General features: G+C 51.4%; 1 protein-coding gene across 10 annotated transcripts in view; it reads right to left on the bottom strand.

The window, feature by feature from the left end:
* ARHGEF11 (Rho guanine nucleotide exchange factor 11) overlaps nt 1–21006 on the bottom strand; it is a 112856-nt gene that overhangs the window by 3899 nt on the left and 87951 nt on the right. For 4 of the 10 annotated variants that reach the window (XM_074389635.1, XM_074389641.1, XM_010348481.3 and 1 more), the window contains 22 exons: nt 20771–20867; nt 20468–20590; nt 19520–19543; nt 18200–18344; nt 17489–17588; nt 16699–16728; nt 13336–13462; nt 9734–9913; nt 9597–9644; nt 9201–9388; nt 8566–8712; nt 8193–8272; nt 7912–8037; nt 7293–7410; nt 6259–6437; nt 5603–5678; nt 5178–5345; nt 3996–4086; nt 3164–3289; nt 2684–2745; nt 1559–1780; nt 896–1258 (listed from right to left, as the gene is read on the bottom strand). In XM_074389635.1, coding sequence (XP_074245736.1) covers nt 896–1258; nt 1559–1780; nt 2684–2745; nt 3164–3289; nt 3996–4086; nt 5178–5345; nt 5603–5678; nt 6259–6437; nt 7293–7410; nt 7912–8037; nt 8193–8272; nt 8566–8712; nt 9201–9388; nt 9597–9644; nt 9734–9913; nt 13336–13462; nt 16699–16728; nt 17489–17588; nt 18200–18344; nt 19520–19543; nt 20468–20590; nt 20771–20867 — 2820 coding nt within the window. The remainder of the gene's footprint in view (nt 1–895; nt 1259–1558; nt 1781–2683; nt 2746–3163; nt 3290–3995; nt 4087–5177; nt 5346–5602; nt 5679–6258; nt 6438–7292; nt 7411–7911; nt 8038–8192; nt 8273–8565; nt 8713–9200; nt 9389–9596; nt 9645–9733; nt 9914–13335; nt 13463–16698; nt 16729–17488; nt 17589–18199; nt 18345–19519; nt 19544–20467; nt 20591–20770; nt 20868–21006) is intronic. The other 6 variants (XM_074389643.1, XM_074389638.1, XM_074389637.1 and 3 more) reach the window with 5 other exon arrangements.

Below are 21006 nucleotides of genomic sequence, written 5' to 3'. Positions count from 1 at the left end.
GCGCAGAGAACTTTCCACCAATTCACCGAGAGAGAGAAGGAAGGTCAGTTCCCAGAAACCCAGGAGACAGGCAGGCCTCGGGCAGATGGAACGAAAATGCTACTGGGAGGGAGGCAGAGCGGAGCCCCAGGGGAGGGCAGGAAGCCCCTGCCTCAAGACCCCCTAGCGTGGAACCCCACCCCGTGCGTGGGCTTTGTTCTGCCTTTCTTGCCACCCTCTCAGACTAGCCCACTCTTCCTGGGGTGGGGACCTTCCTCCCTGGGCTCACTACTTGGGCCGGGCAAACCTGTCTGCCTCCCTGCGAGCTTGTCTGGGCTTTTCTTGCCTCAAGGCCGCCCGTGGTGCTCCCCGACCTGGGCTGCCTTCCTGTCACCTTGTTCACTTCCCAGACCCCTCACTCGCCAGGTGTCTTCCCAGCCTTGTCCTCCACGCCCTCCAGTCCCAGCTGCCACCTCTGTTGCCCTAGGTGCTGTCGCTTGGCATGAGGGGCTGCGTGCCCCCGCCCTGTCTGTAGGGCTGAGGCTCCTGGGAAGGGCGGCTCTTTTCCCCGGGATCAGGAGCTCAGTGAGGAGCGCTAACAGAGACTGGTTCTGGCAGGTGGTTTGTGCCAGGCAGAAAGAAATGTCCTTACGTGTTACAAAATGAAGTTGAGCGATGATTCACAATTTTCTCTAAAGCTACGCAGGTATTAAGTGACAGCGCTAAGCTCTGAATCGCCACTGTCCAACTCCAAACCCTGCCTGATATCAGCATGTCTCCTTCTTCCAGGACCCAGCGTAGGTCTCTGCTCACACAACACCCAGGGGGAATACAGGGAAGGAAGCAGCTGTTCCGAAGACTTATCTCACCTAGCAAGGGTACTTTTCGCCCTACTGGAGATGCCCATTTATTTTACCTTTTCTCACTACTTTGTAACCTCCTCCTGCCTCTGTGCTTGAAACCTCTTCAGCTGGATTCCTATCCAGTTCTGGAGACTCCCATATCCCAGAATTTCTGGTCCTTGGGGGTAGATCTTCCAGAGAACAGAGAGCCATGTTCTCCTGCTCCGGCCGTTCCCCCTCCGGCCCTGGAAGCTGGGTGTTGTCCCCTACACCTCCAGGGAGGGCTTGCCCTGGGGAGCCTGGGTCCCAGGGGTGAGAGGTGACGCTGATGACAGAAGGTGTGGGTGTCACGTCGTCCTCGGGCTCCCGGGCAGCCTGAGTTTCCATGGTGTGACCTGGCAGCAGGCTCCACAGGATCAGGCGGCGCAGGTTCTCCACTGGAGGGGACACAGGGTGATGTCTTCCCATCATGGGACTGCACACCATGTCAGAAGGATCGCTGTGTTGCCCCACTGACCCCACCCAAGGTGGTGACCTCAGGCACAGGTGGAGCTGGAGGGTTCTGGCCAACTAGCTGGTGGGGGTTGGCTGGGCAATGACATTTGTCTCCGCATCCACCTCTCCTCAAGCGCACGAGGGAGAGCCTTTGGGAAGGTGGAGGGTGCAGGCGCCTGTCAGTTTACATAGGCTGTGCGACTGGGGACCAGAGGCTGACGCCAGGGCCTTGAGGCACTCACCATCTTCCAGAGCGGAATCAGCGAGGCCTTCCATGAACAGAGGGCCTGGGAAGGCCAGGTGGATGGGGTTCCTTGTTTTGACGCCCCGGTTCTCTCCATCCAGGGATGTGGAAGGGCAAGGCAGGACATCCAGTTCCTCCTCTTCCGCACTGCCCTCCCGCTCGGGGTCCTCTAGCAGGACCGGATGCTTCCCTTGGACCCTCTGCTGGGGCCCAGTACCTGCTTTGGATGAGAGAAGACTGCCAGGCAGGGGAAGGGAGAGGGCCCGTATGGGAGAGCCCAAGCGCAGCTTTGGAGTCGAGGGGCTGGGAACACCGGTTCATTCTACAGTTGGTCACTGGGCACTTCCTTTGGCCGGCACTGTCCCAGGCTCTAGGCATACAACAGTAAGCAAAACAAAAAGATCCCTGCCCGTGCTAAGCGTACATTCTAGTGGAGGGACATACAAAAATAAGACACTTCAGTCAGCTATGCAGTTTGTTAGAAGGCAGTATCTTCCACGGGAAAGAAGAAAACAACAGAGCAGGGCATGGGGGCTGGGCATTGCTGGCATTAAACAGATTGGGCGAAGGGAGCACTGGAACAAAGAAGCGAAGGAGGTGTGGCGTTAGGAGGAAGAGCATTCTAAGCAGAAGGAAACAACAGGGACCCAGCCAGGAAGCCTGAGATTTCTCCTGAAACCCAAGACCCCAGGTTACTTCACACACAAGCTCTCAATGAGAACGCCGTCCCCTCTACCAATCCCATCACTTAAGTGCATCTGAAGCCCTTTGAGCTCCCCGGCCCCCCATGTCTCCCATTCCTGTAGCTGCAGCATGCATCTCTCTCCCCAGCAGTAATCCCTGGCTGGAGGATGCGGGGAACCCCGCCAGGCTGCTCCTCTTCCTCCACGGCTGATGCCATCACCCAGAGAGGCTGGGTGGGAATCTCTGGTCAGGTGAGTGAGCTCACACTTGCCTAAGTCTACTCAGTCTGCTCTCCTTCCTCCTCCAGACTTCCTCCCGCCCTGTTTCTTCTCTACTCTTCATCAAAACCTCACACCCCGGGCCCTGATGGCCTCTCCCATCACTCCCATACTCACACCCGACCTGTGCTGGCTCCCACTGCACAGTTCAGGGCCCTTACCTCCAGGCAGCTCCTCGGGTTCAGGGTCACCATGGAACACGTCTGAGTCATCCAGTTCTGCCCTGAAGGAGAAAACCAACCCAGGGTGAGACGTCATGAGATTCCATCCTGGACTCCTGTGTTAGAATGGGCGATGGAGTAGGATCTGAGGACGGTATGGGGCCTCCTCACCTGGCTGGTTTGCATGGCAACCTGGTGAGGAGGGGGGTTGCTGGCTGAGGTTTTCTGGTCCCCTGCTCTACACCCCCGTCACCCTACTTCAGGCTCAGGCTCTATTATAGCCAGGAGGCAGGCTGTGGGGGAGCAGACAGGGACAGGAAGCAGGGACGGGGGGCATGTTCCTCCATTTGCCAGTGCTTGGAGCTGCCTGCTCCCTGCTAGCATTTCCCTGTTGTGGCTGTCCACCCCTGGGGTGAAGGGCTTAGAAGCAGGCGGTTTGGTGTGGAGAGAGTGTGGGGTCTGGAGGGCTAAGCGCTGAACCTGCTGGGTGTAGATCCCTGGTGGGCTGGCTCCTGGGGCCCCGGGGGTGGAGGATGGACAGGCATTGGGGCAGCTCCGGGGTGCCTGGTGGCATGCCGCACAGCCTCTTCTAAGAGCTCCATCCATCTGTTACTCGGCAGGAACAGAGAGGACTGTAGTGAGAGCAAGACCACGGCACACACCACCCCTGTGCTGAGCCCACTGCTTCAGGGCTTCCAGGTTCTTCTTCAGGCCCTAAGGAACCTCTGCCTGGCAGGTGCCCAGCTCCCTGTACAGTCCTCCCTGGCTGCTCCCTTGGGGTTATATTACTTGCAGCTACCAAATCCTGGACACCAACCCTCTGTTACGCTCTGTGCAAAGCATTCTGTTTGCTCTCTAAAGTAATTCTCTAACCGGGAGCATTAGCCACATTTTACAAATGAAAACCCTGGAGGTGGGAAAACGGGTTGACTCGACCCGCCTCCTTCCACCTCTGGCGGCTGCTGTCAGATAACATGGGCTGGGTGGGAGGCAAATGCCTGAGAAGGATGCATGAATCTAATTCGCCTGATGGTGAAGGGAGTAGGGCAGGAAGCAGAAAAGCAGCAGCAGCGGCTGTGGCTGGAAGACTGCCAGGAGCTCATTCTCTCAGAGGCAGGCCTGGTGACCAGGTCAGGGGTTATGACCCCGCCCAGCTTCTCTTCTTCTGTCCTACCTCCCACTTCCCTTCCCAACTCCCCGTCCAGGGACTGCTCTGGGGCCCAGCCCTGGCCTTGCTGTCCACCGTCCTCATACACACCACCCTGGTCCCAAGGGGACCGCAGTTACAGATGACCCCTCAATCAAGTCTCACGTGTTCTTGTCTGATGACGTCAATGCAACCAGCTCATAGATCTGGGGTGGGCCCAGCTTGGAGGTGCAGAGGATGAAGAAGGCCCGTTTATCTGCGTGAGGAAAGGAAGGTAGAAGGGCCTGTACGAGGGACGGTAGGTGTGACTGCAGCCTGGGCCAGAGTGACAGAGTGGGACCCAAATCCCTGACCCTCAGTGAGGATGAAGAGTGCAGCAGGAGACAGAGGTGGGTCATCGGGACCACTTGGAACCCACTTACACAAGGGACAGAGGAAATTCCAGGACCCCTAATGTCACCTTTCACAGCCACCACCATTTCTTTCAGGTCCTAATAATAGTGATGGCTGATGTGTGTACGGTGCTTAGGACTGAGAAAACGGTGTTTTTTTGTTTTTTTTTTTTCTTGAGACAGAGTCTTGCTCTGTCACCCAGGCTGGAATGCAGTGGCGAGATCTTGGCTCGCTGCAACCTCCACCTCCTGGGTTCAGGCGATTCTCCTGCCTCAGCCTCCCCAGTAGCTGGGATTACAGGTACCCGCCGCCATGCCTGGTTAATTTTTGTTGTTTTAGTAGAGATGGGGTTTCACCATGTTGACTAGGCTGTTCCTGAATTCATGACCTCAAGTGATCTGGCTGCCTTGGCCTGCCAAAGTGCTGGGTTTGCAGGTGTGAGCTGCTGAGCCTGGCCAGGAGTTTATAAAACTTTTTCATACCTGTTATTCCTTTTGATGCCCCCGAGAGGTAGGGTAGGTATCACTCCTATCTCACAGATGAAGGAAGTGAGCCCAGAGAATTTGGTTGCCTGACTTTTGCTCCAGAGCCCTTTCTCATACACATGGCACTTCTCACTGAAATGCCTTTGTCCAGTGGACCCAGCTCTGTACCGCAGGTAGTAACATCTAAAATCTTTTGGAACCAAGCTCTGCTCAAGTCACTCTTGCAGCAGAAAGGTGTGTCCTACTCATCCTGCCTAATCCCATTCTTCCCAGTCCTGCTCAGACACTCTTACCCTACTCTATCCTCCTGCTTAGGCTGGATCAGGACAGGAAGAAAGGAACACAGGTGGACTGGTAGGTCCTGTAAAGGCCCCAGACTGGCCTTGCCTCATCCAGTGATCGCTGGACACAAGTAACAGAGATCATGGTCCCCAAGCCCGAGGCCAGCCTGGACCATCTCCCCAGGTACCTGTGGCCACAGAGCGGATGAGCACGGCATTGAGCTTGAGCACGGGGCTGAAGGTCTGCTTGCTGTCTGAGGAGCCCACGGCAGTCTTGCTGTGGCACTTCAGCAGTAGCTTCTCGTCCTGTTTCTGCAGCAGCACTAGGAGGTCCTCCAGCAGCAGCACGTGAAGGTCTGGAGGGGTATGGTCAGGGGGAGGCGTTCCCTGGTCCCACTTATCCCTCATGAGCACAATGTGGAGCCTCAGGCTCTTGGAGACTCTAGGAAGCCCTGGGAGTCTGGTGACCCCATTCCTCTCTCTGGTTACTCCTTTCCCATGTCCCAAGATGTCACCTCCAATCATGTTTCAATGCTTGGGAAACACAGAGAGAAGAGCCCAGGGAAGCCCACCCACTGCAGGTTCCCGCTCAGCCCAGTGCCCTGGCACATACCCAAGGTCTTATCCTTGCTGATCCTCCAGGTCAGGGGCCCTTCATGAATCATTTTTCTGGTTGTAAGATCCAGACTCTGTTAAGGAGACATCATTCATTCATTCATTCATTCATTCAAGTATTTGAGAACCTGCTGTGTGCCAGACATTGTGCTAAGATACTGGGAATTGGTGAATAAGAAACAGTTCTTGCCCTTACTCTCTTGTGGGGGATGAAGACAAGCAAAAAGGTAACGTGAAGTCATGTGCCATGTGCCAGCTGGGAGGTATACTGATGGCTCTGACTTTGGGTCTCCCACCTGCCCCTACCATGTGCCAGCTACAGTCCTAAAAAGACCACACACTGCTTTTCCCAGCCATGCCTCCAGCTCTGCTCCCTCCCAGAGGACCCTCCACCTTACCTCCAGTTCTACCCTGTCCCCTGCTCTCTCAGGCTGAGTTCCAAAATCTAGTTTTTCCTGGGTGGGGCTGTCTGCCTTGTCCATCTAGGGACGGGGTGACAGTAACAGGGTATGTGTCTTCTGGGGCTCCATCGTGCCACCCTATCTGGTCTGTGTCTCCTACCTCTAAGACTCTCCAAGCCCTGGCCACAGTTCTGCTCCTAAGGGTGCGCAACAAGTGTGAGGGGTTGACTGTGCTGCAGCCTCTGCCTCCTACCTTGAACTCTGCTGCCAGGGGGTTGCTGGCCCTCTCCAGGGCGGTGGCATCCAGGCGTTTCTGGTAGCCCTCTAAACGGTGGCGGTTCTCTGTTTGCTTCACTGCTTCATTCACATACTTGAGAATCTCCCGGCACTGGTCCCGGGCCCGGCAGAGCTTCTCATGCTCAGAGGTGCCACCTACCAAATGGGACAGAGGAGATGGTTGGGGCTCCTGCCTGAGAAGTCTATCACAGTGTCAGCTGTTATCTGCCTGAATCCATCCATGGCAACTGGCTTGCTTCAAACCAGCAGGCCTGGGTGGGTAGAGGTGAGCCACCCTTGCCTCACATGAGAACCTCAAGTGATAAATCAGGGTAACTTTTACTGAACATCACCAGGTCTCAGACAGACCACTGCTTTGAAGACACTGATAGCTCTTGGGAATTCCTGCCTCTACCACAGCCAGCTCTACAGATGCAGGGGACAGACTGTGGGAATGGTTACGATAATGCCTCCGGAAAGCCCGTTCAAATCAGTCTGGGGTTCCTAACACTTCTCTGTCCTGATCCCAATGTCTGAAATTTGGGGGTAGTAAAAGATGCCCAGGACCCCAGGGAGAGTGACAAGCTGAGGCTAGACCCCCTTGTTCAGTCTCTCCCCCTGCTCCTCTAGGGTTACCACATAGGCTGTGTCTTTTGTGCACTGCAGGGGGCATGAATGGGGATAAAGTCCAGCCCCATTCAACCAGAGGGACCCAGGTGTCCCTGAGTGCCAGCCTGTGCCAAGCACCGGATGCTTTCCCTGAATTTACACAAAGGCTCCACACAGGTGGGACTCTGATAGTGGCCCTTACTCCTCCCGCTGTTGAACACCTTATATTTTCCAAAGGACATTTATAATCATTTTCTTCTCTGACACGCCCCACAACAGGACAAGGATGAAGACACTAAAGGCCACAAGGCACAGTGACTTGCTAAGGTCACAAAGCAGTGCCAGAATGAGGGTCTGGCAGGAGGCCTGCTGCCTGTGGTGTGAGCCCCTCCCCAGGCCTACCCTCTGTGTGCTTGATGATGCTCTCCAGCAGCAGCGGGTACTTGGTGAGCCGCTGCATCTCGGAGATGATGAGGTCTCTCAGCTGCAGCCGCCGGCACTGAGGGTGGCTCTCAGCCTCCTAGACAGCAGGAGACACAGAAGGGAGGAGATGTCAATGTGGCTGGGAGCTGGCTTACAGCCTCAGGGCCAAGATGGGTATGAACATGAGAAACAGGTCCTAACCCCAGATGGGTCACTCAGAAATGGTAGTGGCAGCTTCTTCCTTCAAGGTGTAGAGAAGGGTTGGTGGTGGCAGGGAGACACCAACCCAAGGAAGGGATACGGTCAAAACAGAAGGGCAGGTATACTGCTGCCACTCTACAGACAAGGAAACTGAGATCCACCTCAGTACACACAGGTGCCGGTGGGTAAGCCAGGCCTCTGACTGCTAATCCAGGATTCTTTTCAACAAACAGCCGTCTCTTTGTCTAGAGTGAGTCAGTGCTTTTGAGGAGCTCGTGTGGAAGGATGGAGGGAGTTGCTGTAGAGAGGCAGGATGTGGCTACAAGGAGAGAAGCTCAGGAGACCCTTGGTAACCTTGATGGAGATGAAGGAAGGCTGAGGCATGGGTGAGACGTACCTGCATGAAGAGCTGGAATCGGCTCTCCTTGCGCTGCTTGGTCTTGATTAGCTCTAGGGCTATTGACTGATAGGAACAGAACTGTGCAGCCACCTGCTGGAGTTCCTCTCGGGCAGGGCCATCGAACTAAAAAGGCAGAATGGACACAGGACCAGGCATCACCTCCTTGTCTGGGACCAGTCCCCTGCCTATCCCTTCCTTTGCCAAATTCCCTGGCCTTGGGGAATGAGACCCTGCCTCCCCCAATCTCCTTGCCGAGAGGGAAAAGTTTGGAGCTATACCCGGGCTAGCATGAGGTCACTGATCTCTTTGATGATGGGGCCTTCCTCCCGGAGCTTCTTCATGGCTTCACACCAGGAATCTAGGGTGAGAAGAGAACAACTAGAAATGCCTGGAGTTGAGCTCAATTGCCAGAACCTTTCTGACAGAAAGAGGCGAATCTCTGACATCAGTGCCATGGGGAGGGTCTGGAAACAGTTTTACTTTTGGGTGAACTCCAGTGCTGGTTTCAGGCTGTCCACCTGAAAAGATCTTTTCCTCACCAGGGATTGGTGGGGGGTTATCTACTCAGGGAGGTCCTGGCAGGTGGGCCAAGGTGGAACAGGAAGCTGAAGGGCAGCAGAGGAGAAGTCTGGAGGGGCACCAGCTCCTTACTGTGAATCTCTATGAGTTCAGGCAGGTTCGGGAAGAGTCGGGCCAGCTCCTCCCTGGGCATCAGGTTCTCCTTCTTCATTCGCTGGTAGAAGATCAGGTCCAGAACACGAAGTGTGCGCAGGTGGGAAGCTTCAGTCACAAATAGCTCTGAGTGGTGGTTGTGACAAGGAGGGTAGAAAGCCAGGGAGAAAATAGATCAGCAAGTATCTAGAGTCCCTGCCCTGGCCCCTCCAGCACTCTACTTTTGGGGGAACTGAAGTGCGGGTTTTAGATCATACAGTAACTTTTCTCTCACCCCAAGGGTCAGAACTGAGGGGGACCTTACAGCAACAGGCAACGAGGAGCTACTCCAGCCCACAGGGGCCCCCCACCCTATTTGCCTCTTTCCCACCCTTGTGTCTTAGGCATTCTGGACCTATTCCCACGTGTGTGAGCAGAGCTGCGGGCAGTGGTTCCCACGTGTGTGAGCAGAGCTGCGGGCAGTGGTTCCCATGTGTGTGAGCAGAGCTGCAGGCAGTGGGGCCCACGTGTGTGAGCAGAGCTGCGGGCAGTGGTTCCCACGTGTGTGAGCAGAGCTGCAGGCAGTGGGGCCCACGTGTGTGAGCAGAGCTGCGGGCAGTGGGGCCCGTTCTCACCATTGATGACCTCTTGCCGGTCAATCTCCTTCTGGGTTAGCCCAGCCACCACATCCTTGCCCACTGTATGCTGCCAATTTTGGGCATCTGGCTCTGGCTCCAGGTCAGATAGCTGGCCCAGATCATCCTCTAGGAGGTGGGGAAGGAGGGCATCTGTGCAGAACCCCAAGCTGGGGGACTCAATGCTCCTAGGGGAAAACAGGCAGCTCAGCTTTACTCAGGAGGAAGAACTCACATAGAGGGTTTGGCCAACCTGCTTGCCCCATGCACATGAGAAACCAGTGGGCCCAGAAGAGGAGACACCCACCCAACCAGCCCCTTGTGGGTGAGAGAGCAGCTAGGTGTGGTTGGGACATGGAGACACCAAACAGAGGCACCACTGTGCCCATTACTTACCTGCGGCCCATTTTGGGAGTGAAAGGAGGGGTTGGGTTCTCAAGAGACCTATGGAGGGAATGCCAACTCTCAGCAACCCTCTATCCTTGCCCACCCCCCAAAATGACCATGGGTGCAGCCACTGTAGCCCTGCCCACCTGGTGGAGAGGCTGGAGGCGGAAGACGAGGCCGACTGGTGCAGGCGAGTAGCCTCTGCGGCAGCATCCATGTCAACATCACTGCGAGAGCGGGGCACGTTCTCTGCCTTTCGAGACCGTTTCATCTCTTCCCGGCCCTTGAGGCTTTCAGAGCGGCCCAGGCGAATCTCTGAGCGTGAACTGGGGAGAAGGGACAGAGACTTTGGGACTCGGGAAGCCAGTGGGGCCATGCTTACATCCTGGCCAGCTCCTATCTGTGGCTCCATCTAAGGGGTGCCTCCGTGCTACAGGTTCTCCCCCCGAAACACGGCCAAGGCACCCGGATGGCAGTGGAAGCTTCTCAGTGACAGGCCATTTTTGCTGCTCTACAGACTCCTTTCCTCTCCCTAGCCTAGCCTGATGGATGAACAGAGTCATCTTCCTCTGGAGCTATTAGGAAGGGATCCTAACAGGAAGATGAAACCTGGGGCAAATGAAGCCAGAGCTGTAGTGTGTCCAGAGGCCTGAGAAACCATGGTCCTGTCAGGAAGGTGGTGGACATCGTTGTCCCTCATCAGAGACCACAAGGTCCCAGCTTCCTGCCCCTGGGGCCGTCCAGTGGCCAGTCCATGTTGCCCTTGCTTTGGAACGGGTCAGCTCCCACCTTCAACTCTGCTTGAGGCGGATCTCTTTTACAAGGTCTTAAGAGGAAAGCAGAGCCACTATATTGGCAGCTCATTTTAGGATATTCCACAACTGTCAGAAATTTCTCTCAGAAAATTCTATCTGCTGCCTGTCAGAAAATTCTGTCTGCTGCTGGATTCCTAGCCCTCCAGTTGTGATGTGGATGAGTTCCATTCTTATCTTAACAGTACCCTTCCGAAGATTCCATGTCCTCTCAGGAGCAGACAGCCTTGTGCTTCAAGGGGCCTTTTTACTGATGGGCAGGACCCACTCCTTGGCTGGCTGTGCTTGGCCACTAAGTGTCTCTGGGGTTTGATGAGATGCTGACGACTGGGTGTTGTGGTATTGAGTTCTGCCATGCATCAGCCCGAGACAGCTGGTATCTCTGACCCCTAACCGCCCCAGGATGGTCCTCCACCCCCATGCTGTGGCCCTGCTGGGCTGGCTCTTTTCTGGTATTATCAGTAATCTACATCCTGCTCTGCTTCTAGGACCACAGGAGGCCTGGAAATGTCTGCAGAGCTCTTAACAGCACAGCAAGTTGCTGTAATGAGGAGCTAAATGTCTTGGTCTCTATTCATCATGGCCAAACTGCCAGACGATCCAAAATGGAGCTCATCTCCTAGAGTCCTGAGATGGGTTTATCTGCAGGGTTAGAAAACACACTGCCCACTGATCGCCTACTAAATCCACCCTCCAGAATTCTGTTAGAACAATCCCGACCCAGACTAACTCAGAACCCTTTCACAGCATCCTAATGGGTCCCTGTACCACCACAACAAACACCCAGTAGAGTCACTGGAGCTGCAGAGCTAAGCACCTTCCTTCAAGCACCCAGAAGCGAGTAATGCTCCCACCAAGAAGTGAGGTGTATCATCTAGCTCTGGCCCAAAATTCCTAGGGTACCGCCTTCTAGAACTGGGGTATCTTAAACTTGCTGAGTATCTACAACAAGCCCTCACCCATCATACTGCTAAAATTATTTCTTCTGAGATTGCCAATGAACTTATAATCATCAAATCCAAAGACTTCTGCTTAGAGTGACTTTAGGATCCCAGTGAATGTCTTAGGGCAAATTTACCTCACAATGCCAAGAATGCAAGTTTGTAAATGGTCTCAAATATTTTCTCCAAATGTTGATGTCTTATAATCTTAAAATATTTGCTATATCTATGACATCATGTGCTACCACAGGAATCACATAATTTGTGTATTAATTAACGTTAGAACTCAGTCTTCCCCCTAGTACAAATCTAACCTTTACCTCCTGTAAATCTGTCAATTCTCATGACTACAAAATCGTTAAGTAAGTGTTAAACTGAAAAACGGCTTCAGATAAACAGAAAGGAGTGACCTGCACTCAAGCAGGAAAGCTTGACTCATGATTTGATAATCAGTTATTATTATTTTTTTTTGAGATGGAGTCTTGCTCTGTCACTCAGGCTGGAGTGCAGTGGCGCAATCTTGGCTCACTGCAACCTCCACCTCCTGGGTTTAAGCGATTCTCCTGCCTCAGCCTCCCGAGTAGCTGGGATTATAGGCAGCTGCCACCATGCCTGGCTAATTTTTTTTGTAGTTTATTAGTAGAGATGGGTTTTCACCATGTTGGCCAGGCTGGTCTTGAACTCCTGACCTCAAGTGATCCACCCACCTCGGCTTCCCAAAGTGCTGGGATTACAGGTGTGAACCACTGTGCCTGGCTTGGCAATTAGTTGTTTCAAAGGCAAAATAGGCCAGGTGCAATGGCTCATACCTATAATCCTAGCACTTTGGGAGGCTGAGGCAGGAAGACTGCTGTGGTTGGGAGTTTGAGACCAACCTGGGCAACGTAAGACTGTCTCAAAAAAAACAAAAAAAAATTAGCCAGGTGCATGGCTAGTTACTAGTAACCCTAGTTACTCAGGAGGCTGAGATGGGAGGATCTCTTGAGCCCAGGGGTTTGAGGCTACAGTGAGCTATGACTGCACCACTGTACTCCAGCCTGGGTAACAGAGCAAGACCCTGTCTTTAAAAAAAAAAAAAAAAAAAAAAAAATCAAAGGCAAAATGGCTTGAATATTCAGACTACTACGTGTGACTTGCTTTTAGGCCTGCTGTACTCCATCTCAATAGCTCTCAGGCTTGAGTGTACACAAGCATTATTCCCCCCTGCAAGACCACATGACTATACCTTGAGGGTGACTTAAATGATCTGCATGAATACTTCTGACTACAGGCATTTGATTTTAAGTGTTGGCTGTAGAATTTTAGACATGACTTGACTGCTGTCATGCCACAATCAAGAGCAAGGAAGTCCAAGAATATGTTTTCATGCCAGACGAGGACTCTAGTTAGAACCTGACCAAAGAAGGAGAATATGAGAGATGCCAGTGTCTCAGTCCCTTTTTCCTTCTTAAAAGGAAAAAAACAGTTCATTTGTAATCAATCCACTTAGCCTCTCTTTGCTGAGGTGGACATGATGCCTATAGTTACATTCCTTGTTGTTAAAGTACCCAGCAGAACCTCATCTCTGGCTCTCTTTTTCATATACAGACAGGAAACGACCTTCTTTTGCCTGCTGGGTCTTTATTTCTCAGGATTTCCTCTTGCCCCCACTAAAGTCTTCCTTATCCTTGTCACTTAGGGTTTCCTGATTAACTGCTTCATAACATCTAGCTCGATCTTAGATGAAGGCTACTGAGTCGTCAGTGGTAAATGCAAAGGGAATTTTTTAAAAGTGTATAGTTCTTGGGCTGGAAGTTGGGTATCTCCTTGCTCTCCTACTGGCCTCCTCGCCAGCACACAATGTGTCTCCTGAAGACTGGGGCTGGGGAGGAAGTTCTGTACAGGGAGCTTAAGGCTAGTGGAGAGGGGTAAGGTAGCTGGAATGAAACCCTAGCATCAGCCCCGCCCAGGCCCCACTCTTTGAGCAGCTGGCAAGTCCCATCCAGCCACTGCTACCTGTCACTCTCCAGCAGGTCCTCGGGAAAGCTTCCGGTCGAAAGTCGCTGTGTCCCAGGTTCTGGGGCGTCATACTGCTGATTGTTCTCAAAGTGCTGAATGATGTTCCTCACATTGCCTGGTTTGACTAGAAGCAAAAAGAAAATGAAGGATGCTAGGCTTGCTGTTCAGGGATGGCTTCTCAGGCCCTGACTCCCCCAGATCCCAGAAGACAGAGCAATGAGCAAGCGTGGATGAGAACAGCACAGGACCAAGAGTCAGGAGATGGGCCCTGGTCCCGGTTCTCCTATGAATTCGCCGTGTGGTTCTGGGCAGTCATGCTACCTTTCTGGGTCTATTCTTTCCTCATGTGCAAAATGAGAGGGTTTGGAAGTCTATTTTCCATAAACGTTCTTTGGGCTCTCATATTATTACAATAATGCTTCTGCTTGAAAGTCATGATTCGCTTTTTCCTAAGAGCCACATACAGTTTAAAAAAATAGCCAGGAAGACCAAAGCACATTGACATGTAATTTGACCATGTTGCCAAAATATATCAGGCATTTCTCAAATTTAAATGAATTTTAGAGTTCATTATTTCTGTTTCTCTCTGTCTCTCCTTCCCGTCCTTTCTGCCCTTCTCTGGCCTCCATCACTACAGAATCAGACTCTCTAGTACCGTGAGAGATGACCTAGGAGGAACAGAGGGAAGACTTCCCTGGCATTCAAACTCCAGCCCCCTTTCAAAGCTAAGGCAGAAGAGAGCTGTTCTTGTTCAGACAGACAGAGCAGAGAAGAGAGTGAAAAGGCACAGGTAATGCCATCTAGAGCCCCTGGAGAACTCAGACCCAGAGTTCCATGGCTCTCAGCAGGAGGGAAAAGAGATAAGGAGTTCACCTTCAAGTCAACTAGCTCAATTCTCAGCCCAGTCCAGCGATACTAGAACAGGGGTGGGCTAGAGATGCTGGCTGCCTGAGACCAGCAGGAAGGATGAGTGGAAACAGGGAGGCAATATCAACAGCTCAGGGTCTGGGCCTTGATCCTAACCATATTAAGAGTCCTGCCCACGACTTCTGAGATTCTGACATCTGAAGTCATGAGCAAACTTATAAATATAAATATACAAACTTACAAATCTGTCTGAAAATGTGACTTTCATAAGAAAATTTCTAAGGTAGAGAGAACAGAAAAAAAAAAAAAAACAACAAAACATTTAGCTGCTGTCTTCAAAGTCTACAGCTCCACAGCCTTTAGGCAAGTTGCTAGGGAATATTTTTCTAAAACTGTGTAAGTGGCTGTGTGTGCACATTACAGGAACAGGGGCTACTAGCATCACTCTCATTTTGGAAATTAAGAGCAGATCTGCCTGTCCCAGCCTGAATGTGCACCTGGGCCTTGAAGCCATGCAGATGCCAGGGTCAGCCGAGCAGACGCAGCCCTGAGTGGCTGAGTGGTGATGTGGGAGTCTGGGAACATCCTATAATGGAAAGCCAACAGGCTGAGTCCCCTCTTCCCTTTCCCATGGGCCACTTGGAAAATGCCCAATTGTGCTCTAGATAGAGTTATACCTTACCTGTGGCAAGAAGCAGGTGTTGCCCTGAGATCTGGTATAACCAAATGACCCAGAGTAACAGGGGAAAAACGGGTAGAAGGAAATGCATTTTTAAAAAGGGCGAAGTGGCTAGGCACATGGTGCCTCATGCCTACAGTCCCAGCATGGGAGGCCAAGGCAGGAGGATCACTTGAGCCCAGGAGTTTGAGACCAGGCTGGGCAATATAGTGAGTGAGACCCTGTCTCAACAAAAGTAAATTAGTCAGGTATGGTGATATATGCCTGTGGTCCAGCTACTTGGAAGGCTGAGGTGGGAGGATTTCTTGAGCTCAGGAGTTCAAGGCTGTAGTAAGCTATGACTCCACCACTGCACTCCAGCCTGGGTGACAGGGCCAGACCCTGTCTCAAAAAAACCAGAAAACCAAAACCAAAAAAAAAAAAAAACCCCAAAAAACAAAACTGAGGACTGGATTTCAAGGCCATTCTTTTTTCCCCTTGTTTTATAAACGTTTTTTTTCATTAATTCCTTATTTTTACTGCTTAAAATGGCATAGAGTCTAGGAGTTTAGTAACTTTTAAAATAATTTTGAATATTTTTCATTGCCACTTTTACATAAAATAAATTGTAGTAACAGAATAATTTCCTGATTGCATCCCATTGCTCTCTCCCCGCCCCATATATTTATTGTAGAACCTAGAAAGTGTTCATCAATTGCATGTATATGGACCTTATTAATAGGAAATGAACTTGCTCAATTCTGTGACACTTCACTATAGGCGCTAAGCTTCTTGTGGGTTAATGTGTATCCATTAATGTTTTAAATACATAGATTCTGGAAGATATTAGGTCCTTTAAAATACATTAAAGGTCATTCTTTTTTCACTGCCGTGATTACACAGTGCTGGCAGTTAAATGTCAAGGGAGATGGAGGTGCTACGCTGAAGGGCTTAAGTAGATGATATGAACAAAAATACCCAAGAGAAAAAATTGTTGGATACTCCTACTTTACTTTAAAAAAAAAATCACCTTCAAAAATGAGAATTTTTATTATTATTTTAACTAAAAACAAAAATCTGAGGCACTGGCTGGGCATGGTAGCTTGCACCTGTAATCCCAGCACTCTGGGAGGCCAAGGTGGGCAGATCACTTGAGGTCAGGAGTTTGAGACCAGCCTGGCCAATATGGTGAAACCTCGCCTCTACTAAAAATACAAAAATTAGCTGGGCGTGGTGGCACACGCCTGTAGTCCCAGCAACTCGGGAGGCTGAGGCATGAGAATCCCTTGAACCTGGGAGGCAGAGTTTGCAGTGAGGTGAGATCACACCACTACACTCCAGCCTGGGCCACAAGAGTGAGACTATGTCTCCAAAAAAAAATTAAAAAAAAATCTGAGGCACTCTGCTTCACTGCAAGACCCTTCAATGTGTGAGGATTCCTCTTATTGATATAGAACTCTGGATTTTTGGACACTCATCCTTGGAGATGTGACTGAATAATAGAGAAAAGGCCTCAGGTTGTGAAAAAACTGCCAGAGGAACCAGAAGTCTAGCCTTGGCCAGATCTACCAGGAGGAGCTGTCCCTGCAGAAGAAGGGGCCCTGCCTCCTGAAACTCTGGGTTAGGAAAAGGTCTTGTACCTGGCATGGGGGTGGTGCCCTCCCCAACCCCCCACAGGGTTTGCAGCACACAGGAGCTTTAGCAACAAGGAGCAACGCATAAGAGAAATGGAGAGGAGAAAGAAAGGGAGGGAAGGGGAACAGAAAAAACAGGATTTGGGAGATGGAAACTCAATGCTAATGCAAAGACAAACCCAAAGAAAATGGTCCTTTTACCTTCCACAGGGGACAAGGGAATATGAAATGCTAAAAGAAAAACAAACAAAAACAAAAGTAAACCATGAAAAGTCAAATCAATGTTTTAAGAATAAAAATAAAAGTTACATCAAGCCAGAAAATGAAAACGTAGTGGCAAAAATCAAGGCTGATCTCAAAGAATCCCTTTCCCTCTCCTGCAATGCAGCAGTTTCAAAAAGGGTAGCTGGCCCACCCCCTGCCCTTCACAGATTCCCACTGATGCTAGGGGGTTTAAGGCAATGACTGGGAGGGGCCAACAACAATTTCCAGACAAATTTCTCCATGCTGGGAAGAGATCAATGATAGGATCACTCGAGTTTTAGGTTATTGATGGCATTAGGGGAAACTCTGGGTCCCAAACTTGCCCCCAAACTGACTAGTTCTACTAATAGTGACTCAACCATCCCCCGCCTGCATCTGTACTCCTGCAGTCCTGTGTGCTGGGAAAAATGATAGGCCCTTGGATGAAGATGAAGGGGGCATTTACTGTCCACAGGGCGATCCTTGCCAGGGGGAGATGTTTCTCACATGGCTGTTTGGTAGCTACAACTGTTCTGGGGACCGGCATGGCTTCCTTGGCTTGGAAACATCTGCCTGAACCTCAGAGATGCTGCACTGGATTTGGCAAGGGGAGAAAGTGGCTGTGGTCTCAGTTTGAGCCTGTGGCTCCCAGAAACACTGGAAGGCCCTCTGCCAACATACTGGTATATAAAAGGGCTGAGGTCCCTGCCCAAGGAATGCCCAAGGCTGTTGCTCCCCAAATACTCACTGCTTTGAGAAGAGCTTTTGGGCTTCCCAATATATTTGAGGATGGGGTTTCGCTTCTTGTCCTCCAAGGCATCCTTTTCTTTCTTGGAATTGCTGCTCTGCTGAGACAGGAGACATTGGGGTTTGGAGGAGGTCCCGATACCCAGGTGTGGCTGCTAATCAATTCTGTCACTGTCCCCCAAGGCTGGCCCTCAGCAAATAACTGGAGAGTTGACTCTTGCTGGTACCCTACGAGTACATTCACCTCTGGCCTGGGTTTGGAAGGGACTGAGAGCTGCTCTAGTCTGGGGGTTCTCACTGACTCCATATCCAGGTGGAGGGATATAGCCAGAGACCTGCAAGATGGCCTTCCTGATCTACCTCAGCACAGTGCACTGCACAGAGAGGAGGTATTTTCCAGGACAGCTCTGTTGTTTTTTTTTTTTTGAGACAGAGTCTCGCTCTGTTGCCCAGGCTGGAGTGCAGTGGTGTGATCTGGACTCACTGCAACTTCCATCTCCCTGGTTCAAGCAATACTCGTGCCTCAGCTTCCTGAGTAGCTGGGGTTACAGGCATGCACCACCATGCCTGGCTAATTTTTGTATTTTAGTAGAGATAGGGTTTCACCATGTCACCCAGGCTGGTCTCAAACTCCTGAGCTCAGGCAACCCGCTGGCCTTGGCCTCCCAAAATGCTAGGATTACAGGCATGAGCCACTGCGCCCAGCCCCCACCTTCTTGGTCTTAGGGAAGAAGGGTAGCCACTTGTCCTTGTCAGGAGCAGACTGGGCCTTTTCAGCTGTGTTAGAAGGTCGTGCCTCTCGAAGACGGATTCCAGCATGGCTCATGTAGGTATTGAGGGCGAAGTCCATGGGGGCGCTATAAAAGAGGAACAGTGTCTTAAATCAGAGAGCTCAAGTTATCTTCCCTGTGTGTTTCACCACCACCCAGTGGAGTGGGGAAGGGGTAGTTATAGGTCAAAGTGTCCAAAGGGAAGTCTAGAATAATTAAATGGGAGGGCAGGCAGAAGCTGGCTAAAAGTCTGGGCTGGCAAGACTCCCAGGAGAAGTCTTAATTCTTTCCCTAAGCAGAACTGACCATCCCCATGAGCAGATGATGGTCAGTGGAAGAACATGCCAATTCCCTAAAACGTAAGTAAGTAATTTCCTTGCTGGTCGAGTCATAGGCAGACCTGGAGGACGGGCTGAGGTCGGCAGCTGATACTCTCAGGCCTATGTGCAGGGGTGGGGAGGCCAGGGGAAGGAAGAAATGCCAAGCAGCCTCTGCCAAGGTAGACTTCCGTCACCATCCTCCCATCCCCAGTCCAGAGAAAGAGAGACAGAAAAGGAGCTGTCAAGTGGCTTCCAATTGCCACAAATGAAAATGTCCAGAGCTCTGTGTTTAAAAACGCATTTGTACCCACAATTTCCTGGATGGATGATGATCCACCCTGTGCATTCAATGCAGCAAGCCTTCAGCTCTGGCTGTTTTTCCCTCCTCAACAGACTCCTAACCCCATTTTGTCTCCCCTATTAGTTTGTCTGCTCACGGAGTGCAAACTCCCTTTAACCCTGGCTAATGAAAAACAATGAGATAAATACATAGCTTGCAAAAAAAAAAAAAAAAAAATCTAATATGTGCCAAGAAAGGAACTGTGCAGCGCCCCAGCTCCCCTCCGCAGATGCTGCTAACAGGCTGACTTCATGATTACCGTTACCACTTTAGGTGACTTCAGGGAAAAAAGTGGCTCATCTGCGTAGAGAAGCTGCAGCCAGGTATGGGACTGTGAGGAGCGATGGCAGCTTGGTGTCTTCCCAATGAGGAGCAGGCCCACATGCCCAGGCAGTGATCCCTGAACATTGGGGCACGGGCCTCACGATCCCCTATATTGTGGCCACACAGACCCCTGAGAGCTAGACTTGCAGGAACCATGGTCCCGCGTGGTTGTACAACACTAGGGACTCCCCTGTGATTGGCAGAAATGGAAAGCATAGTAGCTCAACCCCACTCCTTCCATCTTGAAAGCTGCAGACGCATATCATAGACTTGCTTACCTCCTGTCTTCCTCATACTTGGACCTGGAATGAAAGAAAGAACAGATAACTCAGACTGCAAAGACAGAGGCTGGTCACCTGGTCAGACGCTAGGAGGAGGGTAAGTTTTTTCCTAGATGAAAGGAGGGTTACTGGGGGAAAAGGAGAGAAGTACGTTTGATGTGCAAGTGTTTGGTACACAGCTGGAACTCCATAAATATTTGCCAAGTTGAAACATCAGCCTTAGCAGAGACAGCATGCATTTCATCCTCTTTGCTATTTTGACTCTGTCCTTGAAGTGCCCGACTGTGCCCATGGATCTGACTTGTATGGAATGGCTTAATCAAGGTCACGTAACTACTTAGAGAGAAGCAGTGTTAGGCCAAAACTCGCTTCTAAGCCTGAAGTGTCCTCACAAAGTCCATGATACTGGGGCTTGCATCACAGGAGCCTATGACGCTTTAGAAAATGGGGCTAGGAATACCTAACAAAAGCAGCTGTGCCAGAAGTGCCTTCATATGTTGCACTAGTTGAGGTTTCTGATGTGGATGAATAAAAGATGGTTCCATTTCTCCTAAGCCAGTTTTAGCTGCCTCCTGAAGGAACTTTATCCGCTGGGCACACATAGCACTGGCCTCACTCACTGTGACAGGTAAGATCTTAGAGGCAGGAAGGGAGAAAGGTCAGGAAGAGGGCCAGCAGGGGAAAGCAGAAAGCTCATCACATTCATGGGGCTCGTAGTCTGTCATAACCACCAAATGACTAACAGGAGTTCTGGGCTCTGCCACACCCTTGACACCTGCAGCCCTCAGCCTGACCAATGTAGCAGGAGGGCATGACTCCCCACCTTCCAGGGGCAGGAGAATCAGGCAAGAAGTGGAAGAAGGTGAGAGACTGAAAGAACAGATCCACAAAATATGTCAACCTGCTTGGCACGTTCAGTGGGGAGGGAGGAAGCTGAAGACTCACAAGATATCTCCAAGGGCAGCCAGCTGCTTCTCGGCCACCTGGCGCTCTCGAAGAGGGTCGCCATCCAGGTCCAGCAGGTCGTTTTCACCATATAGGCTGCCCAGGCCCAGAGTGCGCTTCGTTCTAAGCCAGAGAAACACAGGGAAAGAAAGAACTATACACAAATGCTCAATAGATGGACACCCAGAAAGAGTGAGGCAAAAACACATAACAAGAGACACATGCAGGCCCCAGAGGGAAGGAGCAAGGGCCACGTGGTGGAGGTGCCAGGAAGAGTGGTGGGAGGGCAGCTCCTGGGCCAACCTGTAGTCGTGGATCTGCTCCTGGATCTCAGGCATGGCTGCTTCTTGAGCTTCACAGAGAACGCTGCGGATGTCCTCACTGTTCCGCAAGCGCAAGTCTGTAGTGGGAGACCAGAGAAGGCACAATGGGTGGGGTACTGGGGGTGGGGGAAGGTCACTTCTGCTGAGCATCTCAAGGCATTTCAGCTCCCTGTGACACTGGGAGGAAGGGCTGGGGTTTTGCCCTGTTAGCCTAAA

The sequence above is a fragment of the Saimiri boliviensis genome, chromosome 19 (genome assembly GCF_048565385.1).
Source record: "Saimiri boliviensis isolate mSaiBol1 chromosome 19, mSaiBol1.pri, whole genome shotgun sequence".
NCBI lineage: Eukaryota > Metazoa > Chordata > Mammalia > Primates > Cebidae > Saimiri > Saimiri boliviensis.
Note: the sequence above shows the minus strand (reverse complement) of the source record. Positions and strands in the feature narration are given on the sequence as shown.